Below are 27,889 nucleotides of genomic sequence, written 5' to 3'. Positions count from 1 at the left end.
AGGTGATGTGGGCCTGCACCAGAGCCCTGTGGAGGAGGTGGAGCAAATGTTATCTTTATTTTATGGAGAAGGAAAATGGTCCAGGGTTGTTTGTTCAGCGACTTTCTCAGGGTTACATAGCTAGTGATAAAAGGGGCGTTGAGGGTCATTGAGTCTAAACTTCCTCATTTTACAGAATAGGAAACTGAGGTCCAGAGAGATTAACGTGATTTGTCCTGGTTCACATAGTTTGGAAGTATCTGAGGTGAAATTCAAACCCAGGTCTTTCTGAAGCACTTTGATGCCTCTGTATATGCCCTCAAGTGCCAGAGCCAGGTTTTCTGATTCTGAGTTCAGGGACACTTCCACTCTGTCATCTTGAAAATAAAAACCATCTACTGGTTCTGAGAATCCTTCCCTGAGCTTACCCACAGCTCTGTTATTAAATGAGAGGAGAGTGGAAGGCATAATCTCTAGGGAAACATCAAAGGTGAATTGTTAAGGAGAGTTATGTGTCAGTCCACAAGTATGTATAAGTGTTTACTGTGAGCTGCACAGGGCCAAGTAAGGAGGACCCTGGTCTGATTGAAGTGAGGATGGCTGTAGGGTCCTAGTGGACCACACCTATTGGCTCACTGGAGGGTAGTATTGTATCTACCTTAGCAAGGCTAGATGTTGAGTGTGAGTGGGGGGGTGGAGCAGGAGGAAAGAGCCATCCTGCCCCTTTCCTTTAAAGTGCATTCTGTTTCCAGTGTAGAAGAAATAAACTGAGTGGTGGGGGTGGGAGAAGGGATTGGGGATCACAAAGAGAGGGACAAAGGACTCCAGGGGCTGAGGTCAGCTTTCAGTGACCTCCAGCGTGGGATTTCCACAGTTCCCATCTGGGGAGTTCTCCCAGCCTCCTTCCTGTGGCTCTGTCCTTTGACAACACTTTTCCCAAACCTTTGCAAGGCCATCAAGGCCCCCCAGGGGCCTCTTCTACATGCACTGTGGTGACACCCGCCATCCAAAGGCCAGATTGAATGTCCTTGAGGGTGTGTGCCAGGGGTTTGGGCGCTATGGAGATAGCCCAGTTAAGGTGAGCCAGCAAAAGCCAGCAAGGCAAGTTTTTCCCCAGTATTTGATCAAAACCTCACCCTCTGTTTCCAGGGCACCTGATACTGGTCCCCAGACAGCCTGGGTCATATTCTTCCTTTCTTCCCGACTGCTTTGGCCCCCTCCCCTACTCTCCTTTCCCCCATGCCAAGATGTTAAGTTTAATTTAGTAAGGATTCATTGGGTACCTTCTCTATGTGCTAGGTGAAGGAGATGTAAAGACAAACACAAAATAATCCCTGTCCTCAAGGGGCTTATTTTCTACTGGAGGGAAATGACATTTACACAGATAAGGAAATGAAAAATATATAAAAATTAATTTTAGGGAGAAAGCATTCACAGTTAGGAGATGGGGTGGGATGGGAATCAGAATAAACCTAGTATAGCAAATGGCAATTTAGCTGAACCCTGAATGGAACTGGGATTTCCAAGGAAAACTTTACAGGCATTAGAGAAATCCTGTGCAAAGGCACTGAGGTGGGAAATACAGAGAGCAGCAAATGAACCAGTTAGGTTTGGAACCTAATGTGTAGGAAGGAAGGAAGGAAAGGAGGGAGGGAGGAAGATGTATTTATTAAACATTTTGTGCAAAGTATTATATGCCTTACAAATTTTACCTTATTTGATCCATATAACAACCCTGTGAGGAAAGTGCTATTATTCTCCCCATTTTATAGTTAATAACAGTAATTGTTATAGCTAATACTTCTATAGCTGTTACTGTGTGCCAGCCCCTGTGCTAAGGATTTTATTATCTCATTTGATCCTTACAACAACCCACAGAAGTAAGTGCTATTATTATCTCAGTTTTACAGATGAGGAAACTAAGGCAAACAGATTAAATGACTTTCCCAGAGTAACACAGTTAGCAGTGTCAGAGGCTGGATTTGAGCTTATCTTCCTGACTCTAGGTCCACACTGAATCACCAAGCTGCCAATAACATGTACTTAGCCTAGTAGCACAGGTTGGAACCAGGTTGTGAAGAGCTTTTAAATGCCAGAGCTATTTGTATTTTATCCTAGAGGCAAGAGTGAGCCACTAATGTTGTTTTTTTTTTTTTAGGCCTTTTGGAGGGGGGAGGGCAGGGCAATTGGGGTTAAGTGACTTGCCCAAGGTCACAAAGCTAGTAAGTGTTAAGTGTCTGAGGTCGGATTTGAACTCAGGACCTCCTGACTCCAAGGCTGGTGCTCTATTCACTGTGCCATCTAGCCACCCCCGCTAAAGCTTTTTGAGCAGGTGAGTGACATGGTTGTATTTGTGCTTTAGGGATATCAGTTTGACAGCTGTGAAAAGCAGGTTAGAGATGGGAGAAGCTGAATGCAGAGACCATTTAGGAGGCTCTCTTGCACTGATCCAGTCGAAAGGTGATGAGGGGCCTGAATAAGGGTAGTTGGGGTACATGTGGAAAAAAGGGGCAGATGTTGTGGAGGTGGACTTGACAGCCGATTCAGTACGGCAGCCCATATGAGAGTGAAGAATTCAAGATGACTGAGGTGGGTTATTCTAAGATATTTGAAGGTGATTCTAAGAACAGGGAGACCTGAAAGAAATAAGGATATGCTTGTGAGGAGGAAGGGGAGCTTTGGGAGGAACAATGAATTCTGTTTTGAACATATTGAGTGGAGATACTTAGGTGACATCCAGGGAGAGTGGCCCTGAGGAGAACGATGGGGACTGGATAAAGTAGACTGGGGGGATGTCAAGGAGGATGAACATTGAAGAAAAACCGCCATTGTACTTAGCAGCAATCATTGGTCATCGTGGACTATGCAGTTTCTATTGAATGGCGTGGTTGGAACCCAGATGGTAAGGGGGTAGAGAAATGAGTGGGGGTGGGAGAGGAGGTGGGGGGGAACAAAAATGTGGAGGCGGTGAGTGGAGACAGACAGCCATTTGTAGTTTGATTGTGAAAGGCAGGAGCTATTACTTCCACTCACTTGAGTTTTTCACCTGTACCACAGCTGGGGTCGATAAGCTCCATCCATTTAATCCCTACTGTGTAATAATAGCCATCCCTTTCTTTTGAGCTTTAAAAAAGGCACAGGTTGCTGGCGGGGGTAGGAGTAAGGACAGTTCTCAGTACATTGGAGGTACAAATTAAAAAAAAAAAAACTCAAGTCACTTGAAGCAATTGAGTTGAAGCAATTTATATTCTAGTTTTTGGTGTCTCTGACTTATGTGATTCTTCTATGATTAGTTTCCTCCAATCTAAGATGGGTGCAGAGGGGGATCTCTTAAGGTCTAATAGCTTGGCATTAAGGTTCTGTGTTAAAGAGCTGAGAAATGCAAGCTGAGAAAAGTGCAAGCAGAAAGTAAAACAGTCCCTGCCTTCAAGGAGCTTACCTTACAGTGGGAGAAGATAGCACATTAAAGGGAATGAAGAAGGTGGGGAGGGGAAGAAGGTACCAGGCTAAAGAAAATCCTGCGGAGGTGAGTCAGTGGTGTTAGCCCAGAGAGAGATGGAGACATCTTTGGCCTGGACTTCCTCCTTCCATAGGAGGTTGTAGGAAGAACCGGTCAATTAGAGGGTGAGGCCATAATGGGTGAGGAGTAGCCCAGGAGTGGAGGGAGCTTCTGGGGTGAAGAGGTTTCTATGGCATGGGAGAGAATGTCTCGTGGGGAGATATTCATATTCTTCAGACTTTGACGCCAGCCTGAACGCTCCTTAAGGCAGAGACCATCTTATTCATCTTTTTATTTCCTCCAGTAGCGCTGGCACAGGGCCTGGGACTATATAACATATAGGCACATTGGATCATCAAGTGAGCATTGGACTTGTAAGTAGGGGGTTCAGCTCTCACCCCGGTCCTTTTTACCTCTGTGAGGAAGGGAATAAGCAGCTCTGTAGAAGCTACTATGAATCAGACACTGTGCTAAGCCTTTACAAATCTTTGATCCTCAGGACAACCCTGTAAGGTAGGTGCTGTTATTTTTGAATAGGTGCCCCATTTTACAGATGAGGAAACTGAGAGGTCATTTGTATAATTAGTCGCAGAGCTTGGCAGCAAACTGAGGTGAACCCCCCCCTCCCCAATCCAGTGCTCTTTCCACTCGACCCCCTTGCCTTCCCCTTGGAATGGAAAGAGATTGTAGACCTTCAGTCCCTGCCAAACCCGCAAATGGCCTCTGCAGAATTTCAGACAGGTGGGCAGGCAGACTCTGCCCGGGCACCCCCATTGACTGAGAACTCACAACCCTGACGAGAGGGGCAGCCCACCCCACAAGGAAAGGCTTTAAATGCTTGTTGAATGGATGAACACAGGACATCAAAATGGCAAAGTGTTGGGCAAGAGTATAAGAAAGAGGGTATCAGATGACACGCAGTCTTTGCCATCCTCAGGAGAAAACCACTGAGCCACCCCCTAAAGCTTGTGGAGATGGCTTTTCTGGTAATAAGTCCTTAATACAAACACCTGTCCCCATTGTAGCCATGCCTACCTGGATAAGCACTTCCATCCACTAGGACAGCCACCTTGGAAAGGGCCAGTAGTCTCCTCCCATATTGACCTGTGCCCCTCCAGCACCATAGGGCAAGCATGAACTTATTTGTCATTTTTTTTTCATGGGTGGGGGCGAGGTAGGTAATTTAGCTAATGGCTCTTGGGAGCCACTGGGGTCTACAGACCCCTCTGGTCAGAGGGAATTAATCTGAGGTGATTCACTTAGTGTAATTAGGACTGTTTCCTGGCTGTGACTTTCCTCTATCCCCCTCTTCCCTTCCCTTCATCCTCTTCTTCCTTTTTATGGACAGAGAAGAGCCAAGCAAGGGATGGTAGAAGAGAAACCAAGGACAAGGATCTTAAATTCAGATTTAGAATTGGAAAGGAATCTTGCAGGTCTTTTAGCCCAAACTTTGCCTTTTTTTTTTCAAATGGGAAAACAGGGTTATTCATCAAGGGAATAAGGTAGCCCAAGGTCATATAGGTAGTAAATAGCAGAGTCAAGATTTAAAACCTGCTCCTTAGACTCTAACCCCAGTGATCTTTGCATTATAGCTTTTCCACAATAGTTTATACATCTCTCACTTTTTAAGGTCTGCAAAAGCATTTTCCTTATAAAAGTCTTGTAAGGTAGGTAGTATGGGAGGATTTTTATTTCCATTTTACAGATGGGGAAATTGAGGAGACAGAACTTAGGTAGGTCTCTTATCCTACCCTTTGTGAAATTCATTGTGCCTGGTCAATAGGAATATCCCACATTGCTTTGGAAAGAACAATATAGATCTCTTTCAGTTACTCTCATGACAGACCCAACTGAATTACTGGTCACACAGCCTGCTATCAGAAAACTTTGTTATTCTTACTAGGATATTAATTTTTTTTTATCTTTGTATCACCTACTCTTTCAAATATATCCTTCCCCTCTCCCCTCCTCTGACTAAAAAAATAAAAAGAATAAAAAAGAGGGGAGGGAAGCAATTCAGGAAGACCAATCAATTCATCAACTATAGTATGTACAGTGTTTCATACCCATAGTCTCCCATACTTGACACTGTGGGGTATAAGTGCAAATAATACTGAATTTGGAATCAGCTAAAATGTATAGAGTGCTTTAAGGTTTGCAGGAGAGAGAAAGAGAGAGAGAGAGTAACCTTATTTGATCTATAAAATGGATTGTTTGAACTCATGACCTCTAAGGTCCCTTCCAACTCTAAATTAATACTCTCACGAACTTTCACAAACAAGGCGAGGTATTTTTTACCCTCTTTTATATGTCAGAGCTGAGTAGTATTATTATTATTACAGAATATTCAGTTTCTTTCTTTCTCTGCTGATTTTTGGTTTTGCTCTTTCCATTTCTCTTGTAGTTAGGATGTGAGTTTTTGTGACTTTGCATCAGTTCATGTAAGTTCTTGATTCTCTTTTTAAATTTTATTTAATTTTTTCAAATAATAAGCATTTATTTTCTCTTCCTCCCAATATCCCAACTTAAAAGAAAAAATGAAAATGAAAACCCTCATAACTAATATACATAGTCATACAAAACAACTTCCCACATTGACCAGGCAGGTCCAAAAATGTGTCTCTTATCCAACATCTTGACTCTCTCCTCTCTCTCTCAGGAGGTGGGTAACGTATTTCATCATCAGTCCTCTGGAATCATGACTACTCTGTATTCTTCATAGTTACCATTTCTTCATTGAACAGTAATGTGCCATTACATTCATGTGCCAGCAATTATTTAATAATCACCTGGGCTATGGGCACAAAGTTTTTATTAAACCATAGAATCATAGGTGCTCAGAGCAAGAAATTTGATTTGAGACAGCATCTAATCTCAGCCCCTTATTTGACAGAGAAGGAAACTGAGATCCAGAAAGGAGAACTCACCTGCCCAGAGTGATACAGGTAGGTTAAGGAGAAGCCAAGTATCTAGGTACCTAGTTCATTTTGTGTATGGTAGAAATAGAGAGCTGGGAGGGCTCTTAAAATGTTAGAGCTGGAGATAGCCTTTGAGACAATCTAGGCCAGTGTCTCAGCATTACAGCTGGGAAAACTGCCAGATATATAGCTGGGTCCTCATGTCCATACAGTCCTTGCATTTTAGGAATTTGTAATCTAAAATAGAGAGCTTAATCTATGTAGAATGTAGCCAGACTGAAGAGCAGAAATACCTTTCTCCATCAGCCCCAGGGTCACTGAAGAGCCAGTGTTCTCATAGATTTGTTAGGACTTTGGAGACCAATCTAATCTAATCCAACCCCTCCCTCATATTACTTGAGGTTTGCCGAGGTGGAGGTCACATACCAAAGTGGTGACTAGCCCTGGGTTCTCCTGAATCCTAACACAATGAACTTGGCTCTATTCCAGCCTGCTCTGCAGAGTTGGGAGGACTTGGCCTGAAGAGATATGGTTACCTATCTATATGGTAACATTCTGTTCGGGTATGTCCTCTGATATTCCTGACTCCAACACTTGGACCCCAGGACAGATAGGAAGTGTGTACTGAGAATGCATGCATACTTTGCATCCTGTACGCACCACATGTCGGCAGTCATTGGTGCAAAGTGCAATGGATCTCCGTGGGGAAGTGCCCCCTACAGCTTAGTCCAGGCTCTCATCGCCTCTTGTTTTCCCGGGCCTTTGGAACTGCCTTGTAATCGGTTTGCTTGCATCCAGCTTCTTTCACCTCCTAATCATTCTCCACAGAGCTGCCAAATTGATATTCCTAAAGCAGGAGGCTGACCATGTGACTCCAGCTGCTCCAAAAGCTTTGGTGGCTTCTTGTTGCCTCCAAGATAAAATACCAATTCCTCCACATGACATTTAAAGGCCTTCACAGTCTGATTCGAAGCTATTTTTTCAGGCTTATAACATATTATTCCCCTTCACTCTCTCTGTACTGTAGGCAAACTAATTCCTAGTATGTGTGCCCTGCCCCCATACCTTCGCCCATTCTGATCCCCCATTCCTGTGATTCTCTCTCTCATCCCCTCCACCTCTTGATTGATCGTACAATTGTACAGCTTGTGCAATTGCACAGAATTGTAAAGTTTTCACAGAATGATAAACTGGTGAATTATCAGCCTGGAAAATGGGAAGCCATCACTACTAAGGCTTTGTCGAGCACCTTAAGGCTTTGAAGCCTAAGTCTGTTCTCAGATGCTTTGGGTCTAGAGCTCTGGAAGCTACAGTCTCCAGGATCCCCTGCATCCTTGTATAATAAGGTGCCTGTTAGCCACTAGAGGCAAGGCAGGCAGTGACTTCTGCCATATTACTCCCTCCAGCTATGTCTTAGTCTTCACCCTTTAGTTAGTTCTGGCTCCTCCCTGATCTTGCCCCGACATCCACGCTGAACCTCAGTCATTCATAATCATAGACTGGTAAAGCTGGAATGAACATTAGAACACAGACCATAGAGTGTTAGAATATAGGCTGTTAGCACTGATCAGAACCTCAGAACATAGACTGTTAGAACTCAGAGCACAGATGTTAGTGTGAGAAGAAATCTATCGGATCTGGTAGTAGAGGCTGCTTTTAATTAATTGAAAAGAATCTAGGGATGGTGTGCTCTGAAACCCAACCCTGGCAGCTTCAGGGTTAATCTGGAACTGCTTCCTACCCCTCCTTTCGTTCTGCTTATTTATTATCCAATCAGTTCATACTCAGGGCAGTATCCATGGAGCGCTATTGTTCACAGAAATGTTATGTCCTTGGTCAGGCAGCTTGGTGTAGTGGATAGAGCTCTGGGTTGGGACTTTTGGGACCCAGCTTGGAGTCCTTGTCCTGCCATCTACTCTTAGGGGAAGAGATGTCCCCCCCCCTCTAGGCTTCCACAAACTCCTCTGTAAAATGAGGGGGTTGGCTGGTTTAGATGATCTCAAAGGCTCCCGCCTGCTCCGAATCAACGATTCTGAACTTTTTGTGAGAGGTTGCTGCTGAGAGAATGGACTGATAATATCAAGGCCTTCAGTTTAAGTTTTATTATGCTGATATATGAGGTGCTGGTTGGGGCTGGGAAAAGTTGCCCTTGAAAAAAAAATCACAGTGTGTCTGATAAGAACACAGCTGTGGCCACCATTACATAGGATAACCACATTCCAAGCAGGGAGGGGAGACAGATAGTGAGTTCCCTGAGAGTACTGAATATGTTTGAAATGTGCCTGAAATACTCAATCAGTTAGGCCCACACTGAGGGCCTGGCTCTATGCAGGATATATTTGAATAACTTAGGTATGCACATTATAAACCTCATTGCTTTTTGTAGTACCAATAATATGGGTGATTAGAAAAGGGCTGGAATCTATCTGAGCCCCAGGCAGCATTGTTGAGAATTCCCCAGAGTGTCTTATTAGCAAGGTCATGTTCTTGAAAAGAAGGGAAATTTATTGTTTCTACCAAGTAGCTGTCCAGGCTAAGGAGGCACCTCAGTCCAATGGAAAGAACTCTGAACTTGAAGTCAGAAAACCAGGCTTTGAACACCAATGCTGTCACTAACTAACCACAGAATTATGGGCAAACTTATATGGAGCCTCAGGAAGGGAACAAGGATTTATTAAGCCCCCACTACATACCAGCCACTGTGCTTAGTGCTTTACAGATATTATCTCATTTGATCCTCTGGGTGGGTTGGTGCCATTACTGAAAAAGAGGCAGCCAGAGGTTATAAGGTTTGCCCTGTGTGACACAGTTGGTAAGTAGACGTGAGTGGATTTTAACTTTGGTCTTTCTGACTCCAGACCTGGGGTGGGGCCCAACCCATTGTGCCATCTAGCTGGGTAAAGTGGAGAAGTAACACCAGCCCTCCCTACCTTATAGAGTTGTTGTGGAGGAAACACTTTGTAAACCATTACATGCTATAAAAACATGAATTGTAATATTATGCAATATTATAATAACTGGTAATATTTGTAAAGAGCTTTGGAAATGTAAAGTGATATATTCACATATACATGTATATATGTATGCATACACATAGGTATACATATACATATATGTTAGGTATCATTATTTACGTAATACTTCTCATGGATAGCTAGGTGGTATAGTAGAGTGTTAGGGCTGAAGTCAGGAAGATATGAATTAAAATCCAACCTCAGACATTTACTAGCTGTGTGACCCTGGGCAAGTCACTTAACACTGTTTGCCTCAGTTTCTTCATCTGTAAAATGAGCTGGAGAAGGAAATGGTAAACCACTCCAGTATCTTTGTCAAGAAAACCCCAGTTGGGGTAACAGAGTCAGACACGACTGAAACAACTTAAAAGAGTTTTCTTCACAATGGTCTTGGGAGGTAGGGCATGTGTAAGTATAATTGTACTTGACTGAACATGTAAATTTTCAGATGACACAGAGCTATACCATCACATCGGAAGACAGTGTCCAAAAAGATTTTCGCAGGTTAAAATGGCGGACCTTAAAAGGAGTTTACAGTCTAATAAGAAGGATACTATATATATATATATATATATATACACATATATATATATATATTTATATATAAAACTAAGCATAGTATCTGGGAAAATAATAGATGAAGAAGAGATCTAGATGCCATAGAAACTAATTGAAGAAGGATGGGATCTGTTGCAGTTGATAGGGTGAGAAAAGGCTTCATCATCATCATCAATCATAACTCAAGTTTCTATAGAAAGTTTAATAACTGTGAAAAGGAGGTAGTGTGGATATTACCTTTATTTTGAAGCTCAGGGAAATTAAGTGTCTTGCTAATGGTCACACGACTAGAAAGCTTCTGAGTCATGATTTGACCTGAAATCTATTGACTCTAAGTCCAATGTTTATTATATATGTGTGTGTATGTATATATACATGTATATATATATACATGCACACACATATACATATGATATATACATATGTTTTTTATTCTTTCAACATTGCTGCTACTTTCCAAAGACTTTCTACCCCCCGGCTTCCCACCAAAGAACCCTTGCCTTCATTTTCACGATGTCCTCTTTGCTCCTAAAGCCAAATTAACAGTAACTGTAGCCTCTGCAGGAGAGGCACATAAAACAGATGTTACACTTGGAGTAAATAAATACAATTCAGCTGAACAAACCAGCACGTTGACTGCGTCTGACAACACATGTCTCATTCCATTCCTTTAGTCTGCCCCCTAAAGAGGAAGGAGACATATAGAAAAAGGAAGTTGAGAGGAGAGGCAAGGTTTATTGGAAGATCACAGATTCAGTTTTGAGCATATTTTCTGCTACATTAGCTTGTGAGCTCCTCAAGAACAGGGACTATTGCTCTCTGTATCTTTGATAGCACAGTAACTGGTGTGTAGTAGGTACTTAAGAAATATTTTTTGTATATTTGTAGATTGCATTGTGTACATATTGTATATATGTAGATTGCTGGTGCTACATTCAGGCAGAGATACACAGTAGGCAATTGGAAGTGTTGGAGGGGAGAGATCAGGACAGAACCAGAGAATCTTGGAGTTTTAAGGAAGATGAGTTTTCCTTGACTGTAGGTGTGGCACTCTGTCTCCTGCATAGTCTAGTTGCCCCACACAAAATTATAAACCTGTTTAAAGAGGTCCCTGCTTTCTCTGTAGATGAAATGGAGTGGAGAAAAGACCCCTTAGGGCACTTACAAGGTCTAATTAGTAGATTCTGGACCAGAGGAGGGGAGCTTGTGATCTTCAGGCCACATGTGGTCTTCTAGATCCTTAAGTTCATCCTTTTGATTGAATTGAAATTTTACAGAACAAATCTGTTCTAGACTCCTGGAGTTGGAAGGAATTTCAGAGATTATTTAGTCCAGGTCCTTACTTCGATGGAACTTCCCTCTCCAGTATCAACAAGTAGCCATCTAGCTTCCGATTTCCAGCCACCCATGATCCCACCATTCCACTGGCTTAGCAAGTTGTTCCATATATTATGAAGCCAGTGACCTATTTGTCCTGGTACTGCCTTTGATGGCACTTGTGAGAAAATGAGATACAAGTCAAGACTCATTAGAATGACATGGAGTATTTTGTGGCACAGATGTAGGAGTTTAGAAAAGGCAAAGTCAGGGCAGCTAGGTGACCAGTGAATAGAGCACTGACCCTGGAGTCAGGAGGACCTTAGTTCAAATTTGACCTCAGACACTTGACATTTACTACCTGTGTGACCTTGGGCAAGTCAATTAACCCTGATTGCCTTGCCTCCCCTATCCAAAACAAAGGGGGGGGGGGGAGTCACTAGGTTGGAGTAATCAAATACAGCTTCTCAGCTACATAGCCAACCCCAGTGTTGGACATCAGTCACCCAGAGAAAATAAGTCCTCCCCAAACATGTATGCTTACTGTCATGTCTTGATCATTAAGAAACAAAATGTTGGCTTGGGAGTGGGCATACGTGGAGTAGCAGGGACCCAGAAACCATGTAAAATGAAGGGGTTCAGTGAGATTGGACCTTTTTTCATTAGAGATCAGTGTCCAGGTCCTCCTTAGGCTACTGCCCAGCAGGCACAACCAACCATTTCATGTTCTCTCTGTTATTAGCTGGTAGATCTCATGCTTGTATGGACAAGTATGCAGAATATGTGCTTAAGGTACCCAGAAAATCCCATAGACCTGAACTAGGTGTTATAGAGAGTCCCTTCCAGGTTTCACATTGTTCTAGGGTCTCTTCCAATGTTAAAGTCTGTGGAGTCAAATCCTGCCTCAGGCACTTACTTGCCCATGGTGTGACTTCTGGACAAATCACTTAACCTCTGTTTGCCTCCTTTTCCTCATCTGTAAAATGGGAACAATAATAACACCTACTCCCCAGGATTTGCTGTGAGGATCACATGAGGGGAATATACATAAAATGCTGTGTAAACCTCAAAGCATTGAAAATGCTAGCAAAATATCATTACAAATAATATGAACAGTTTATTGAAATGCCATAGGCTCTCCCAGCATTTGGTTAATAGCTCTGCTGTTCATTGAATTCACCATCCCTTAGTGTTAAACAAAATCTTAAGGCTTTTGTCATCTGGGGCCCTATGGGGATGTCAAAGGGAAGGGGATATCCCTATGGAAAGAGGGACAGTTTATTTTATGTATCTACTGGTGACAGAATTCAGTGTGCTAGAGTGGGAAAGGGTCTACATGGGAGCCGGGAGCTCTGACTGCCATAAGCTCAGACTGGGCAAATCACTATTGTTCTGGCCCTTACTTTTCTAATCTATAAAATAAAAAGGTTGGAATCTTTGTCCCTGTTCTAACATTCAATGTAGATTGAATCACACTATTCTGTGATCTCTACTTTATAAGGTTGCTTTGCTTATAGCTCTGTCATTGTACAAATTTGCGATTCTTATCCTAAATATAAAATCCTCAGCTTCACTTTTAAAGCCTTTTGTAGCCTGTCTCCTTCCTGCCTTTCCAATCTTCTCATTCCTTACTCCCCTCCTCATGCCCTGTTGACCCAATGACACTCTGGCTGCCCCTTATGCCAGGAATTACCTCTCTCCTCACTCCTGACTTCCATCAAGTCCCACCTGAAATCTCACCTTCTGCAGGAAGCCTTTCTTAGTCTTTCTTCCCTCTGACATTATTTCCGATTTTCCTGTGTGCATCTTGTCTACACCTAGAAGTTTCCACATTGTCTCCCCTATTAGATTGTGACCACCTTGAGGTCAGGGATTGTTGTTTTTTTCCTCTCTTTGTATCCCTGGCACTAAGCATAAGGCCTGGCACAAACATAGGAGCTTATTGACATGGCTTATCACCTGAATTAATGTTTGTCAAGTCCGGGTCTTTGATATTTAGAGGGCAAGCTGAGTTTTATGTGCTAAGGACTCCAATCAAGGCAGAAGCCCTTACATAATTCAATTTCAGAATAGAAAAGCTAAACAGAAGCACCTTGTCTGAGTTGGCTAATTATCTCTCCTTGCTTAACAAGCATTACTGGACCTTCTGTGTTATGTCTCTCAGCAGCGGTGGAAAATCCCAGTATTAGGAGTGGTGGGGTGGTGGTGGAAGATGTCTGTTGCAGCGACAAGGCCCCCTCCGCTTGCCTGGAATGCTCCCACCTTCTAGCTCAGCCATCCTCCCTTTCCTTCCCCTCTCTTCTCCTCCCTTCCCAGCTGGCACATTTTCCCCTGCCCTCTCCTCACTGGCCAGGACACAGCTCATTGGGCAGTGAATTAGCACAGAACTAAAAGGAGGGCGAGGCAAGGTGACAGCATCTCACGTTATTTCTACCTCCCTCTCCTGATTTTTCTTTTCAAGCCTTTTCATATCTGCTGTTTCTTATTCTGTACATACCTCCCAAGTGTGCAGGGCCATGACAAGGCCAGATTAAGTTTGGCGCAATGAAAAGAGCCAGCTCCATAGGGGCAGATCTGATGTCTGACTTTGATCCCCAGCTCTGAAGCTTATTTGGTGCACAACCTTGGATGCATCCCTTCTCGGAAGCTTGATTTCCTGGATAAAATGACAGGGTTAGACCTGTCAAGCTCTGAAGTTCCTCCTGGCTCTGACATTCAGTGTTCTAAAATCACAGAATCATGGGATTTAGAATTGGAAGCGACCTTAAAGATAATCTGCTCCAACTCCTGCTTTCATAGAAGAGGAAACTGAGGCTTAGTGAAGTAAACTGGCTTGTTGAAGATCACCCACCCATCTAATTAAGTAACAGAGCTGAGAATCGAACCCAGAACTGAATCACAGAGTTGGAAGGGACTTACAGAAGCCAGTTAAGCTAGCCCATACCATATATTAATGACCATCTAGCCTCTGCTTAAAGAACTCTTATGATAGGTAATTCCCTCCCTTCCATGGCAGGCTTTTCTTCTTTTGGACAATTTAATAAAAATTCTGGATTCTAGAACAAGAAAGGCACAACCCCTTCATTTTATTTATTTATTATTGCTTTTTATTGACACCTATTTTATTTCATTTCGAACTTTTTTTTGTTTTTGTTTTTTGAAAAGGGAAAGGCAAGGCAATTGGGGCTAAGTGACTTGCCCAAGGTCGCACAGCTAGTAAGTGTGTCAAGTGTCTGAGGCCAGATTTGAATTCGGGTCCTGACTCCAATGCCAGTGCTCTCTCTATTCACTGCACCACCTAATTGTCCCTGATTTTTTTTTCTTAATGAACAAATTCATTTTCTTTCCCTCCTCCCATGTCCCTCAATTCCCCCTGTTGAAAAGGAGAGAGAAAAATCATGGTACTGGTTCAAGTACACCAAACTTCCACACTGGCCATATTAAAAATATATATGTTCAATTCTGTACCTCAAGGGCTTGGTTGAATCATCTTCCTTCTGTAGGATTTAGTTTCCTTATTAGTAAAATAAAGAATTTGAATCAAATGATTACCAAGATCCCTTTCATTTTCATCTTTGTATTCCTAGCACCCGGGATGGTGCTGAGCCCATAGTAGGTTCTTAAGAAATGTGTCTTGATTGACTTATAGCCCTTGATTCTCTTCAGCACTTGTAAATATTTTTATTTCAGTGGGGTTTTTCTCTTGTGGCAGCAGTTCTTTTCCCCCTGGTGCCAAGACCCACACCCACCTTCTCAGCCAGGGTTTCCTGTGGCTGGCACTGCAGGGCAGATTTCCAAAGCCCATGCTCAGTGACCTTTGGGTCATTCTGTTGGCTTTTTTCCTCTTTCTCAGAAGGCTGAAATCCTGGAAGCAAAATTCTGTATGAGTCCTTGTTATAGCTTTGCAGAGTCCTGGATTTCAAGTCAGAGGACCTAGGTTGGAATCTCAGTTTTACTCATTAACCTTGTGTCCTTTGGCCTGACTCTTCACATCTCTGGGGCTCAGTTTCCCCTTGCGTAAAATTAGAGGGTTAGACTAGATGATCTCACTCAGTGCTGTCCAGTTTCTGTTCTTTTAAATTACCATAACAATGCCTGTCTCCCCAGAGAAGTGCTCCTTTATGGGTCCTGTCCTGTTATTCCCTATCCATGCTAGTCTTAGTCTCTAGGTAAGTGGGAGGAGGAAGGGAGAAGGGGAGACTTGTGGAAAATCACTTGAAAGATCTGTCTAATGTCCTTGTGCCCAAATATACTCGTGACACGTAATGAAACTGACGAGAAATTTGAGATACTGGTGGTTCTGTGAGAGTTATGGGGACAAGAGATCATGTAATTGGGGAGGCCTCATGGAGGCATAAGGGTATGATGGAAAGAACACCAGATTAGCAGTCAATGGGTGGGTTTCATACCAGCTCTGCAGCTCACTCTCTGCATGATCGAATCTGGGTCCCTTCATCTCTCCGATCTAAAGTTCCCTCTTTAAAATGGGAAGAATAATCCTCGGATGAGGCACGTCTAGGTAGTACAGTGGATAGAGAGCCAGACCTAGAGTCTGGAAGACTCCTCTTCCTGAGTTCAAATCCAGTCTCAGACACTTACTAGCTGTATGATCCTGGGCAAGTCACGTAACCCTGTTTGCTTCAGTTTCCTCATCTGTAAAATGAGCTGGAGAAGGAAATGGCAAACCACTCCAGTATCTCTGCCAAGAGAACCCCAAATGGGGTCGTGCATGAAGAGTTGACTCAGCAGCAAACTTGAATTTCCCACTTCACTGACCATGTAGGAAGACCAAATGAAATTAGGCAATGGATGGATACAAGGCAGTTTGGAAATCATAACATGCTGTATTTGGCAATTGAATTGCTCTTATATAAAAAATATCATCCTTTTCATCTTAATATTGGGCTAGTTCTTCTGTATTTCAGATATGTGAGATTTGGCCACTTTTTCCACTATAAGATTCTCTCCTCTCCTCTCTTCCCCTCTCCTCCCCTCTTCTCTTCTCGGAGAGGCAAGACTTGCCCAAGGTCACACAGCTAGTAAGTGTTAAGTGTCTGAGGTCAGATTTGAACTCAGGTCCTTCTGACCCCAGGGCCGGTGCTCTATTCACTGTACCACCTAGCTGCCCCTACTTAGTAGTTTCTTGACTATGGAGAGGCAGTGAGGCATTGTGGATTCTCTAAGAAATGACCATCCGTCCGGGAGACTTGAGTTTGAGTTCTGCTCAGACCCACACGGACAGCTTATTCAACTTCTCCCTTCCTCTCCTCCATTCTCTAAGACTGGCAAATTGCAGAAAAGGGGCTGACCTGGATCAATAGAGGGAGTTTCTTATATCAGTGAAATCCCAGGTCCAATTTGTGTCCTTATCCCATATGGCCATGACAAAGTCATCTCTCAGGACTTGAATTTCCTAACTTGTAAAATGGGGATGATAGAGTACTTCCCACTCTCCTCCTCCCGGAATTATTGTGAGGAACCGCCCTCATAAACCGTAAAGCTCTATAGGAACGAAAGTTAACATTAGTTCTCATTACTGGTTCCTTTGTTCTTCCCTGGGCCTGTAACTTGCCCAAGGCGATACAGTGAGTATGTCTCAAACGTCGGATCTGGACCCAAGATGTCCAGATCCCATGTTGCTTCTTGTTTTGAGGATCAAGATGAAGAAAATGATTTCTTCAGTCATAGATGAAGCCATCTATACCCACTGCCTCCACTGTTTTTGAGGCAATCAGGATTAAATGACTTACCCAGGGTCCCACAGCTAGTAAGTATCTAAGGCTGTTTGAACTCAGGTCCTCCTGACTTCAGGGCTGGTAGTCTATCCACTGCACTGCCTAGCATCACCTTCTGGCTCCACTTCTTGACTCTATAGTTTGGTTTCTAATGTCATCTGTCACCCAGCTGAAACTGTTCTATTACAAATTACTAGTGACCACATATGATGGTCTTGGTCCTCCAATTTCCTGATCTCTGTTGCACTAATGCAGCCTTTCCTCCTTGGTACTCCCCTGCACTGTATTTCTGCCCTCCCCAACACCCCCCCCCAACAATATTTCTCCCATCTGAGCCCTTCTCTCTGTTCACATGATCACAACCTTAACTCAAGCCCTCATCAACCTCTGAGAGAGGGGGGAGGAGGGATCCTGGGAAACCAGGGTAATGTTTAAAAAATCAATAAAAACTTATTAAAGAAAAAAAAAACAACTTTCACAACTTGTCCCCATCTTGTCTTTCCACTTTCTTCTTCCCGCCCTCAGTGGTCCAGCCAAACCGGACTTTTGTCTGCTATTCACATCTCCCATGTCTAGGATGCGCTCCTTCCTTACCTACAGTCTTTAGAATTCTCCTCTTCCTTCTCCATAGAGCCTTCCTTGATTCCCTCTCTCCCAGACTGCCAGTTCTTTATGTTCCCTACCTACCTCATTTCTTTTGAATATATTTATTTTGAATATTCTCTTATTTGCACATTGTCTCTCCCAATAGAGCATAAGCTTCCTGAGAGCAGGAACTATTCCATTTTTGTCTATGTATGAACCAATACAAAATACAGGGTCTGATACCTAGTAAATACTTAATAAATACTTGTTGATGAATGGGTGGATGGACGGATGGACAGATGGATGGGTGGGGGGGTGGATGGATGGATGGATGGATGGATCCCATTATGGTGGACATCCTCACTGCTCCCCACAGCACTTTGGTGTAAAAGACTCTGTTGAGCTTTCTCTCTTGTTAGTTTGGTACCTGTTTCCCCTAACTTTGACCTCAACAAACTGTGTGACCTTTCTCAAGTCACCTGACTTGCCCAGTGCTCAGTTTCCTCATTTGTAAAAAGAAAGTAATAATTCTTTCACTCCCTCCCTCTCAGGGTTGTTATGAGGAAAACATATCACCAATCTAAAGCTATAGAAACATGAACTTCTGTTATTCAATGAAAAAGACAGAGTAAGCAAGCTTTTGGATTCTTACTAATACTGTGTTGGGTAAAGAAAAGCATGGCAGGTGGAGAATGGAGGAGAGGAGGGAGGGCCATGGCAAAGGAGACACAGGAATCTTAGGACCAGAATCAAAACAGCCCTGCTTGGCTTGGCGAAGGCCCAGCAACAGATCTACAATAAACCATTTATCAGCCCGTGCTGTTGGCTTAGGACAGCCCAGGCTGACAAGCCTGGAGATTATCTATGGCAAACACATTTTTCTCTAGTGCCCAGCACTAACAATTGGAAGGTAACTCTAAGCAGGGGCAGGAGGGGGATTTATCCGGCCGGCTAGATGGGGATATCGGACAAAGTGCCTGCTAACCATGAGGAAGGCCTGCCTCCTTACCTCACAATGGTGGCTGACTGATGATAACCCTCCACTGAAATCTTCCTCTAATATTCTGTCATGACATGGATGAGAACCCCTAGGGTTCCAAAATGTATGGTAGTAGAGTATAAACTGTGGCAGGTTCTGCCAGGCTTGAAAATGATTGGACTTATGGGTCAGTCCTCCAGCCTAGTCAGTTTAGGGAGACTTCTCAAGAGTTGGTCCTTGGGGATCTGGAATTTTTGGCTACAGAAACTCATGAAGCTGTTTGTTTGAAAGGTAGTGGTGGTGGTGTTATTTAGTGTTTTCAGTCATGTCTCAGTCTTCATGGCCCCTTTTAGGGTTTTCTTGGCAAAGATACTAGAGTGGCTTGTCATTTCCCTTCTCCAGATCATTTTACAGATGAGGAAACTGAGACAAACAGGGTTAAGTAACTTGTCCAGGATCACACAGCCAATAAATGTCTGAGGCCAGATTTGAATGCAGGAAGAGGAGTCTTCCTGACTCCAAGGCCCACTCTCTATGCACTATGCCTCCCAGAGGAGCTTAAATCTGTATAAGTGGAGAGAAGATCCACTCTTGGGGAAAAGATGGCTCCCTATTGTATTGAAGCATCATAATCCTCCTCCTTCTCCTCTGAAAGAGTGTAGAGTGAAAGCCCCTTGAAGACAGGAGCTATTTTCTTCCTATCTTTGCATCTCCAGCATGGGACAGAGTGCCCAGTGCATCATAGATGCTCAGTATTTGTTGATTTATTGATTAGATAAAAATCATTAGCAGTAGCTTACATTTCTATAGTATTTACATTTTCCAGTGTATTTTCTCATCTATGTTTTGTCATTGGGTCTTTAGAAATGCCCTGTGTGTGAGGCAGAGCAAGAGTGATTGAGTGATAGATATGGCAGAAAGACCCCAGGACTCTTTTGAATTCTGGGTTTGGTACTTAGTAGTTGTGGGCTTGGGGCTGTCTTATCACCTTTCCTTTTTCTTCTCTATCAAATAAGGAGATTGGATTAAATGACCCCTTCCAGGTTTAAATCCTATGATGTTATGACTAGCCTACAGTTGAACACATGTTTGGAAAGTGGGACTCAAACACACACACACACACACACACACACACACACACACATTTTCTCTCTCATTTTTAACAGAACCAGGACAAAAACCTGGCCTTCCAGACTCTCAGGCCACTACACCTCTCTGACTTCTTCCTTTCTCCCTTCTTTGTGGTTAAGAACCTTTTAGTGGTTCCACCATTTAGCCCTAGGGTAGTTAGATGACCCAGTGGATAGAGCCCTGAATTTGAATCCGGCCTAAAATAGTTACTAGCTATGTGACCCTAGGCAAACCCTCTTTGCCTCAGTTTCTTCATCTGTAAAACAGCTGGCGAAGAAAATGGCAGGATATTTGACCAAGAAAACCTCAGGTGGGGTCATGAAGAGTTGGACATGACTGAAAATGACTAACAATAAGATTTAGCCCTGGCACAAACTCCCTGTGTGACCTTGGGAACTCCCTTCACCTTTTCTTAGCCATTTCCTCATCTGTAACATAAAGTCATGGGACTAAATCAGCAATCTCAAGCTGTAAATACCCAAACTCTATAAACATATGAGGTATTTTTGGTGGTTCTCCTCCTCATCCTCTTCTTCATCCTCTTCATCACTGGCGTTACCTCATTTGCTCCTTACCCAGGCAAGTGAGCAGAATATACAGATGAAGAAAACTGAAACTGAAAAGGAAGTTTACTTGCCCAAGGTCGCTGAACTAGTAAAGCAGTAGCAGGGCTAGACCCCCCATTCTTCTGAGTCCTATCCTGTGATACAAATGACTAGCAGAAGGGGCTGGGTGACAGGATCCGGGGCTTACTGGGCTGGGATAAGCCAGATGGGACCTTTACTGCCTGGCCTTATGATGGGCCAGCAAGAAATTACTGAGGGGCCCCCATGTTAACACAGACTTAGTATAGTCTTAGGGATTGTTCAAGAAGTATGCAGTGTTCCCACTCATCTGCTTTTAAAATCAAGAACAGAGAACATAAAATGCTATTGAATAAATGTCAGAAATAATGAAAAAGAAACTTTATTTCTGTGACTTAAAGTGGTAGTATCCTTAATGGTTGTGGAGCCCAACCCTTATTAAGAGAAGGAATCAGGGGTGGCTAGGTGGCACAGTGAGTAGAGCACCAGCCCTGGAGTCAGGAGGACCTCAGTTCAAATCTGGTCTCAGACACTTAACACACATACACACAAAAACTAGCCATGTGACTTTGGGCAAGTCACTTAACCCCAGTTGCCCTACCTTACCCCTCCAAAAAAAAAAAAAAAAGAGAGAAGGAATCATCACAGACTTCCTGACAAATGGTCATCCAGTGTCTTCTTAGGGACTTCCAGGTTTGAGGCGCTCACTAGCCAGCCACTTAAAGGGGAGAAGAAGAAAATTATTATCACTTTCTAACTTTACATTTGTCCAAGCCCTGGCAGTGACTTTTTCTTGTTCGGTTATTTCAGTCATGTTCAACTCTTCATGACGCCATTTGGGGTTTTCTTGGCAAAGATGCTGGAGTGGTTTACCATATCCTTCTCCAGCACATTTTGCAAATGAGGAAACTGAGGCAAATAGGTTTAAGTGAATTGTCCAGGGTCACACAGCTAGTAAATGTCTGAGGCAGGATTTGAAATCAATTCTTCCTGACTCCAGGCCTAGCACTTTATGAATTGAGCTGCCTACCTGCCCCTGAGAGCTGCTAAAACCAAACTTTTTGAAAAGTTACCACACACCCCACCACTCTGTCCCCTTAACTTTTTTCTTTAAGTCTGTATGAGGGGTGTCTAAACATATCCTTTATATATGTTTTTAAAAACTTGGGCATCCTGGAAATGATCATTTTTCAATCTGAGAAAAGAAAAATTATATCATGTGGAAGTTCTAGTTTCAGGAAGTATTATCCTTATCTTAGGGCTTTTAGAATGACACTGCTGAAGTGTTGAGTAACTATGCTATGATTTTGAGCCATTTGGCCCTTGATGTGTCCATGAGCCAAATGAAATCAAACGGGGAGCTAAATTTGGTCAGTGGGTAAGAGAGGCAATGTGGTAGGGTGGGAGGAGTCCTGGATTGGGAGAACCTCTGCTTTTGACTATCTTTGTGACCTCAAGCCAGCTACTTCATCTCTGGGTCTCAGTTTCCTTATCTGTAAAACAAAAGGGTTTGTCCTCACTTGGGAGTTTGACCCCTTTGGACTAGGCGACCTTTGAGAGCTCTAGATCTAGGTGGTCTTAAAGTTTCCTGTCCTTGGCCTATTGGCTTCCAAACACAATTTGCTATGGAAGCTAAAGGCATTCTCTAGGACCAAGGAAACCTCAAGTTGTTGTTTACTCTCTGTCCCTACCTAGCTTTGTGACTTTGAGCAAATCAGTACTTTACTTTGGACCTTAGTTCCCTCCTTATAAAATAAGTTTAGACTAGAGGATTTCTAAGGCCCCTCTGAGAGCTTATAGTAAGTAAGTCCATCAGCAATCATTTATTAAGCACCTACTATGTGCCAGGCACTATGCTATGGACTGAGAATACAGAAAAAGGCAAGAGACAGTCCCTGCCCTCAAGGAGATCACAGTCTAATGAGGGGAGACATCATATAAACAAGGCAAGTGACTGCTTAAGGACACACTGCTAGTATTGCAGCTAGGGCTGGAACCCCAGTCTCCCAAATCTGTTAGTCCACGTCCCCCTTGTGAGTTTAAAAATAACTTGTGTGCCGTTTTCTCTCTCTTCTCTGCTATGATCTAGGCATGGAAGAAGCGTTGGTTCATTCTTCGCAGTGGGAGGATGAGTGGGGACCCAGACGTGCTGGAATATTACAAGAATGACCATTCCAAGAAGCCCTTGAGGGTCATCAACCTCAGCTTCTGTGAGCAGGTGGATGCAGGCCTGACCTTCAACAAGAAGGAACTCCAGGAGAGTTTCGTGTTCGACATCAAGACCAGCGACCGAACCTTCTACCTGGTGGCAGAGACCGAGGAGGACATGAACAAGTGGGTGCAGAGTATCTGCCAGATCTGCGGCTTCAACCAGTCAGATGAGAACTCAGGTAGTGCTGGGGCAAAGTGGGAGGGCGGGGAGGGGTATATGGAAAGACTGTATCAGACTGCACACTGTCTTGGGATGGGGGAGGGAAAATTTGGAACTCAGAATCTTATGGAAGTGAATGTTAAAAACTAAAAATAAATGAATTAACATTTAAATGCAAAATTTAAAAAAAACACCATCAGAGTATGGGAGGAAGAAGTAAGGAGGTAACTCATGTCTAATAGAAGGGGTCCTGGGACAAGTCAGTATTCTTCTATGATTCATTTTAAGTTTAATGTTTGATGAACTATTGCCCAAGTAGAGAAGGTGATTGCTTTTTGTAATTGAATAGAACATTTTAGAGGGTTGTAAACTGCTCGCCATCTCTGAAGGCTCATTGAAAGTTACTTTGCGATAGCTCTAGTGGAAGGCAGGATGATGGGGGATGATATGTACTTTCCTTTTTTCTTGTGGGGATCTATATTTTTAGAGATGATGATGGTGGTGGTAGTGGTGGATGGTGATGGTGGTGGTGATGATGGTGGTGGTGGATGGTGATGGTGTTGGTGGTGATGGTGGTGGTGGTGGTGGTGGTGGTGGATGGTGATGGTGTTGTTGTTGGTGGTGGTGGTAGTGATGATGATGATGGTAGTGGTGGTGGTGATGATTTTAAAAGTTGTTTCATGAGTCACTGTAGCCAAAATATTCATCACCTAGTGACCAGCCTTCTGAGAATGAGTATTTCCAGATTTAGAGAGTCTGGTCTTGAGATGACAGATACACTATATGTCATGAAGCTTGTATTTGGAGCCTTTTTCCAGCTAGATATGCCCTACTAGGGTGAACCTTTTCTGGAATAACCTTCAGTAACTCAGAGTAAACTCCATGCCGTAATGAGCCAACAAGAGATTTGTTTGGGTGATCATTTTCTAGGAAAAAAAAATTTGTTGAGGAATAATAGTAATAATAACTGTAGTACTAATATGTCAGATAGATTTCTTCTCACCAGTCCCATAAACTGAGGAGTGCTTGGATTGTTTTATTTTAATGGGGAGAAGGGAAGAGACTGGACTTTTATCTCCCTAGCTTTATCTGGAAGTGCTAGGGCTGTTTGTGGACCAGCCCTAAAACTGATTGGCACAGATGCTTTAATCTGTTTCACTTTTTCCACCTCGGACCAGTTTACCCCTTTCATAGGCAGCCTGTTGTTTCCCTGCTCCTGGGGGCTCACCATATTTGTGCTGGATTTAGTGTGGGCACCCAATCAGCGTTAGCCCCACTGCAGCTTAGAACTCCTAAACTCCAGGGATCTACTAGCCTCAGCTGTGAAGCACCAGGTCTGGTAGAGTGATGGAATTGTTAGTCTCGTTATACCAATAGGTAGGGGGTTCTATGACCTCTGAAGGGGGTACATCCAAGAAGATAAGGAAGGGCTTACAAAATATTTCCAGGGATGCTGCTATTTCTTGTTTGTTACGCAGTCACAATTACCCAAACACCTTTTGCTTCTGTGTGCCCAAGACCTCAGGCAGCATTCAGCAGCAGAACTATACGTAACTGAGGAGACACAGAGAAGAGACCACCCAGTAGTACCAGACTCCCCCCTGCCATCCCCTTCCCCAAAGCCTCCCTTACTTTGCTGTAAAATGGCTTCAATTTACTCTTTCTAATCTTCAATCAGTAAGTGTATGTTATCTTCTCTGAATTTTCAGTTTGGGGTTAGTTGTGACTTTAGCTGTAGGATTTTATTTTTTATTTTATTATATTTTAGTTATTTTTAGTTTTCAACATTCACTTCCATAAGTATTTAATTTTTTCCCCCTCCTCTCCCTCTTCTCTCCCCAAAACAGCACGCAATCCGATATAGACTCCACACATACATTCCCATTAAACATACTTTCACATTAGTCATGTTGTATAGAAGAACCAGAACGAATTGGGAGGAACCACAAGAAAGGAAAAACAAAACAAAACAAAACAAAAAAAAGAAAATAGTCTGCTTCACTCTGCATTCAGTCTCCATAGTTCTTTCCCTGGATGTGGCTGGCATTTTCCATCATGAGTCCTTTGGAATTGTTTTAGGTCCTTGCCTTGCTGAGAAGAGTTCAGTTTATCAAAGTCAGTCAAAGCTGTAGGATTTTAATGACAGATAGCATCTGTAGATTTGTGAGGGTTGCAAAAGTCAACAATGTGGGTCTAATCATCTCTGCCTTCCATCCTCCCCAAACAAATCAAAACAAAATAAAAACATTCTAACGACAAGTGACCAAACAACACTTGATTTTTTTTTTCCAGCTTAGTCTGGGAAAATTTAGATCTAAACCTGTCCAGAATATTGGGATATTGACTTAACTCCTTTGAAGTTTTCTTCCATTCCAAGGAGCCTGTGATTTCTATGATTCTTGGGTGAAACTTATGCCACCTGGCCTGTTTCCTGATCCCTTGTTGGGTATATTAAAGGGGCTCAGCACTTAGTGGGTGAGTTAGTCTAAACAATAGTCACCAAGGCCCCTTCCAACTCTTAAATATTGTGATTTATAGAGCAGGGATGAATGTGCTGGGAATTGGGGGGAGGGGGAATTGGCTCTAAAGTGAATTTCTGTAAATAGAATCATATTTTTGTATAGACTCCTTTTATTGAATTGGAGAGCAATTCTCACAAAGGAGAATGCTTGCCTCAAGATATAATAAAACCTGTGCTTATTGCTTTTTACTTTGAGGCTTTACATTTTGATGGGTCTGATTGCATTGACATGACTGCTCTCTCCCATGGTATAGGTAGCACCCCGTCTCCACTGTTTTCCATGTAAAACGTCCACAGGGGAACTGCCCACTCAACATCTCAAGATTCTCCTCTAGGTCTGTGGACATGGGATGGAGGCCTGTGGAGCACTGGGCTGTCCATCAGCCTGTTATCCCTGGTTCTCGCTCCATGACCAGCCCTCCCACCACCTTTCCAGTCCAACAGACCTTTAGTATCACACAAATCTCTTTGCATGTTGTCTCTCCCCTTAGACTGTGAGCTCCTTGAGAGCTGAGACATGCTTTTGCCTTTCAAAATATGACAGAGTGAAGGGAGCCTAGGACTTGGATCCAAAAGACTTTCCACTGAGTCAAGGCTCTGACATTTCCCAGCTATGTGACCTTGGGCAAGTTTACCTCTCCCTGGGCTTCAGTGTCCTCCTCTATCAAATAAACATAATTATATTCACACTACTTACCTCAAAGAATTGTTTCAAATAAAGTTCATTATAAACCTTAAAGGAAGTACTGTCAAAGTGACATGGGTTGAGTCTTGGCACCAATACAAATTACAAGCGCTTCTTAAGACTCAGTTTCCCTGCCTGCAAAATGGTGATACCAACATTATCAGTCTCCCTTTGTCATTGTAAGGAAAAAGCTTTATTAAATGTCGATGAGTACCATCATGCCTAATTAGAGGGCAAAAGGGATGGGGTGCTTGGAAACAATAAAAGGGTCCCAGTGCAGCTAGAGGGTGTGTGTCCTGGGAGGACCAGCCTCACTAAGTGCTAGGCAGTGTAATAGACTTGTTCAAAACCTGCCTCAGTTATGGGAACCAGAGAAAGTCACTTTACGCTCTCAGTCTCAAAATGGGGATAATAAGAGTATTTACCTTCCACAGTTGTTGTGAGATTCAAGCTAAATACCCAGAGTGCTTTGCAAACATTGAAATGTTCTATAGATGATACCAGTCATCATGATTATGAGTCTTCCCTAATAATAATAATAATAGCCAGCACTAATATAGCATTTTAAGGTTTGCAAAGCACTTGAAAGATGTTATCTCAACAATCCAGAGAGGTAGGTACTATTACTATCCCTATTTTACAAATTAGGAAACTGAGGCAGCCTTGTCTTGGGTTACACAGCTAGTAATGATCTGAGACTGGATTTGAACTTGGGCTTCCTGATTCCAAGTCCAGCAGTCTATATGCTGGGCCACCTAAATGCCTAGAGGTTTGGGCTACCCAGAGGTGCATTTTGGGGGCCAGGGTGTCCCCAGAAACAGTTAACACTATAAACCTTACTGAGAAGTCGTCAGAAAGTATAAATGACAAATCACTTTCCCATGAGCCTTTGTCCCTGGAGACAGACAGACAGACAGACAGACACTGGGTGTTACCTGGTATTCCGCAGTGACTTGCCTTGTCTCTCAAGGTAAACATTGCTTCAGTCTGTTCTTTCCCAAGGGATTATCTGAGGAGATATCTTTCAAGGTTTGTTTACTTAACTGTCTTGTTAGAGCTATTAATAGCTGTTAATAGGGATCATTTAACATCTTTTGTGAGACCTTTACTGTGAGAATAGTATTATCTTTCATCTGGTGAGGGCCTATGCTTGGGGTGTGTTAAAAAAAATTCATTTGTGTGACATATTTAGTTTCTCCTTAGTAAGCTTTTAAAAAGCAGGGTGCACCTGAGAGATAAAGACTCAGTCCTGAGGAGTAGGAGCTCTGGGGTCAGGTGACCTGGGGTCAAATTCTACCTCTGACGTTAGCTTTGTGACTGGAGCCTCAGTTTCCCTATCTGTTAAAAAAAAGTTGGTAGTGGGTGGGTAACACCTGTAGCATTTCCTTCATAGGCTTGCTATGAGGCTCAAATGAGATAATATACAGAAATTGCTTAGCGAGCCTTCAGGTTCCATGGAAATACCAGCTATTAGGAGTATCATGGGTTGGAAGCAGACTCACTTAACCCACCATCTGTGTTTTGTATCCCATTCAGCTGCTCATCAGGAAACTTTACCCTGTCTAGGCACCTTGCCATCTGCCCTGTACACCTCTCCCCAACTCCTCACTCCTATTGTCCCTCTAGGAACAGGACCTGTGACTTCACTGGTATTGGGAATTTGTGATGAGGAAACCCTCATGTCTTAGAGGGTCACCTAGAGCACTGAGAGTGGCTAATGGAACTTCACACAGAACGTATTAAGTCAAAGGTGCAAGACTTGACCCCAGGTCTTCCTGATTCAAAGGCCAGTGCACTCACTCTCCCCCTCCCTCCCTCCCTCTCTCTCTTTCCCTCTCTTCCCCCCTTTCCTCCCCTCCCCTCCCTCTGTCTCTCTTTCTCTCTGTCTGTTCATCTCTGTCTCTCCCTCCCTCTCCCTTCACCCCCTTCTCACTCCTCTCCCTTCTCCCGTCCTCCCTGTACCCTCTATCCCCTCCTCTCTCTCTCTCTCTCTCTCTCTCTCTCTCTCTCTCT

The 27,889-nt window shown here is 43.2% G+C and overlaps 1 protein-coding gene across 1 annotated transcript in view; it reads left to right on the top strand.

Moving 5' to 3' along the window:
- Positions 1-27,889, top strand: part of GAB2 (GRB2 associated binding protein 2) — a 260,187-nt gene that overhangs the window by 131,713 nt on the left and 100,585 nt on the right. The window contains exon 2 of the mRNA XM_069070942.1: positions 22,389-22,689. Coding sequence (XP_068927043.1) covers positions 22,389-22,689 — 301 coding nt within the window. The remainder of the gene's footprint in view (positions 1-22,388; positions 22,690-27,889) is intronic.

The sequence above is a fragment of the Petaurus breviceps genome, unplaced genomic scaffold (assembly GCF_028583685.1).
Source record: "Petaurus breviceps papuanus isolate PSGF00001 unplaced genomic scaffold, PetGlider_PUasm1.0 90823, whole genome shotgun sequence".
NCBI lineage: Eukaryota > Metazoa > Chordata > Mammalia > Diprotodontia > Petauridae > Petaurus > Petaurus breviceps.
Note: the sequence above shows the minus strand (reverse complement) of the source record. Positions and strands in the feature narration are given on the sequence as shown.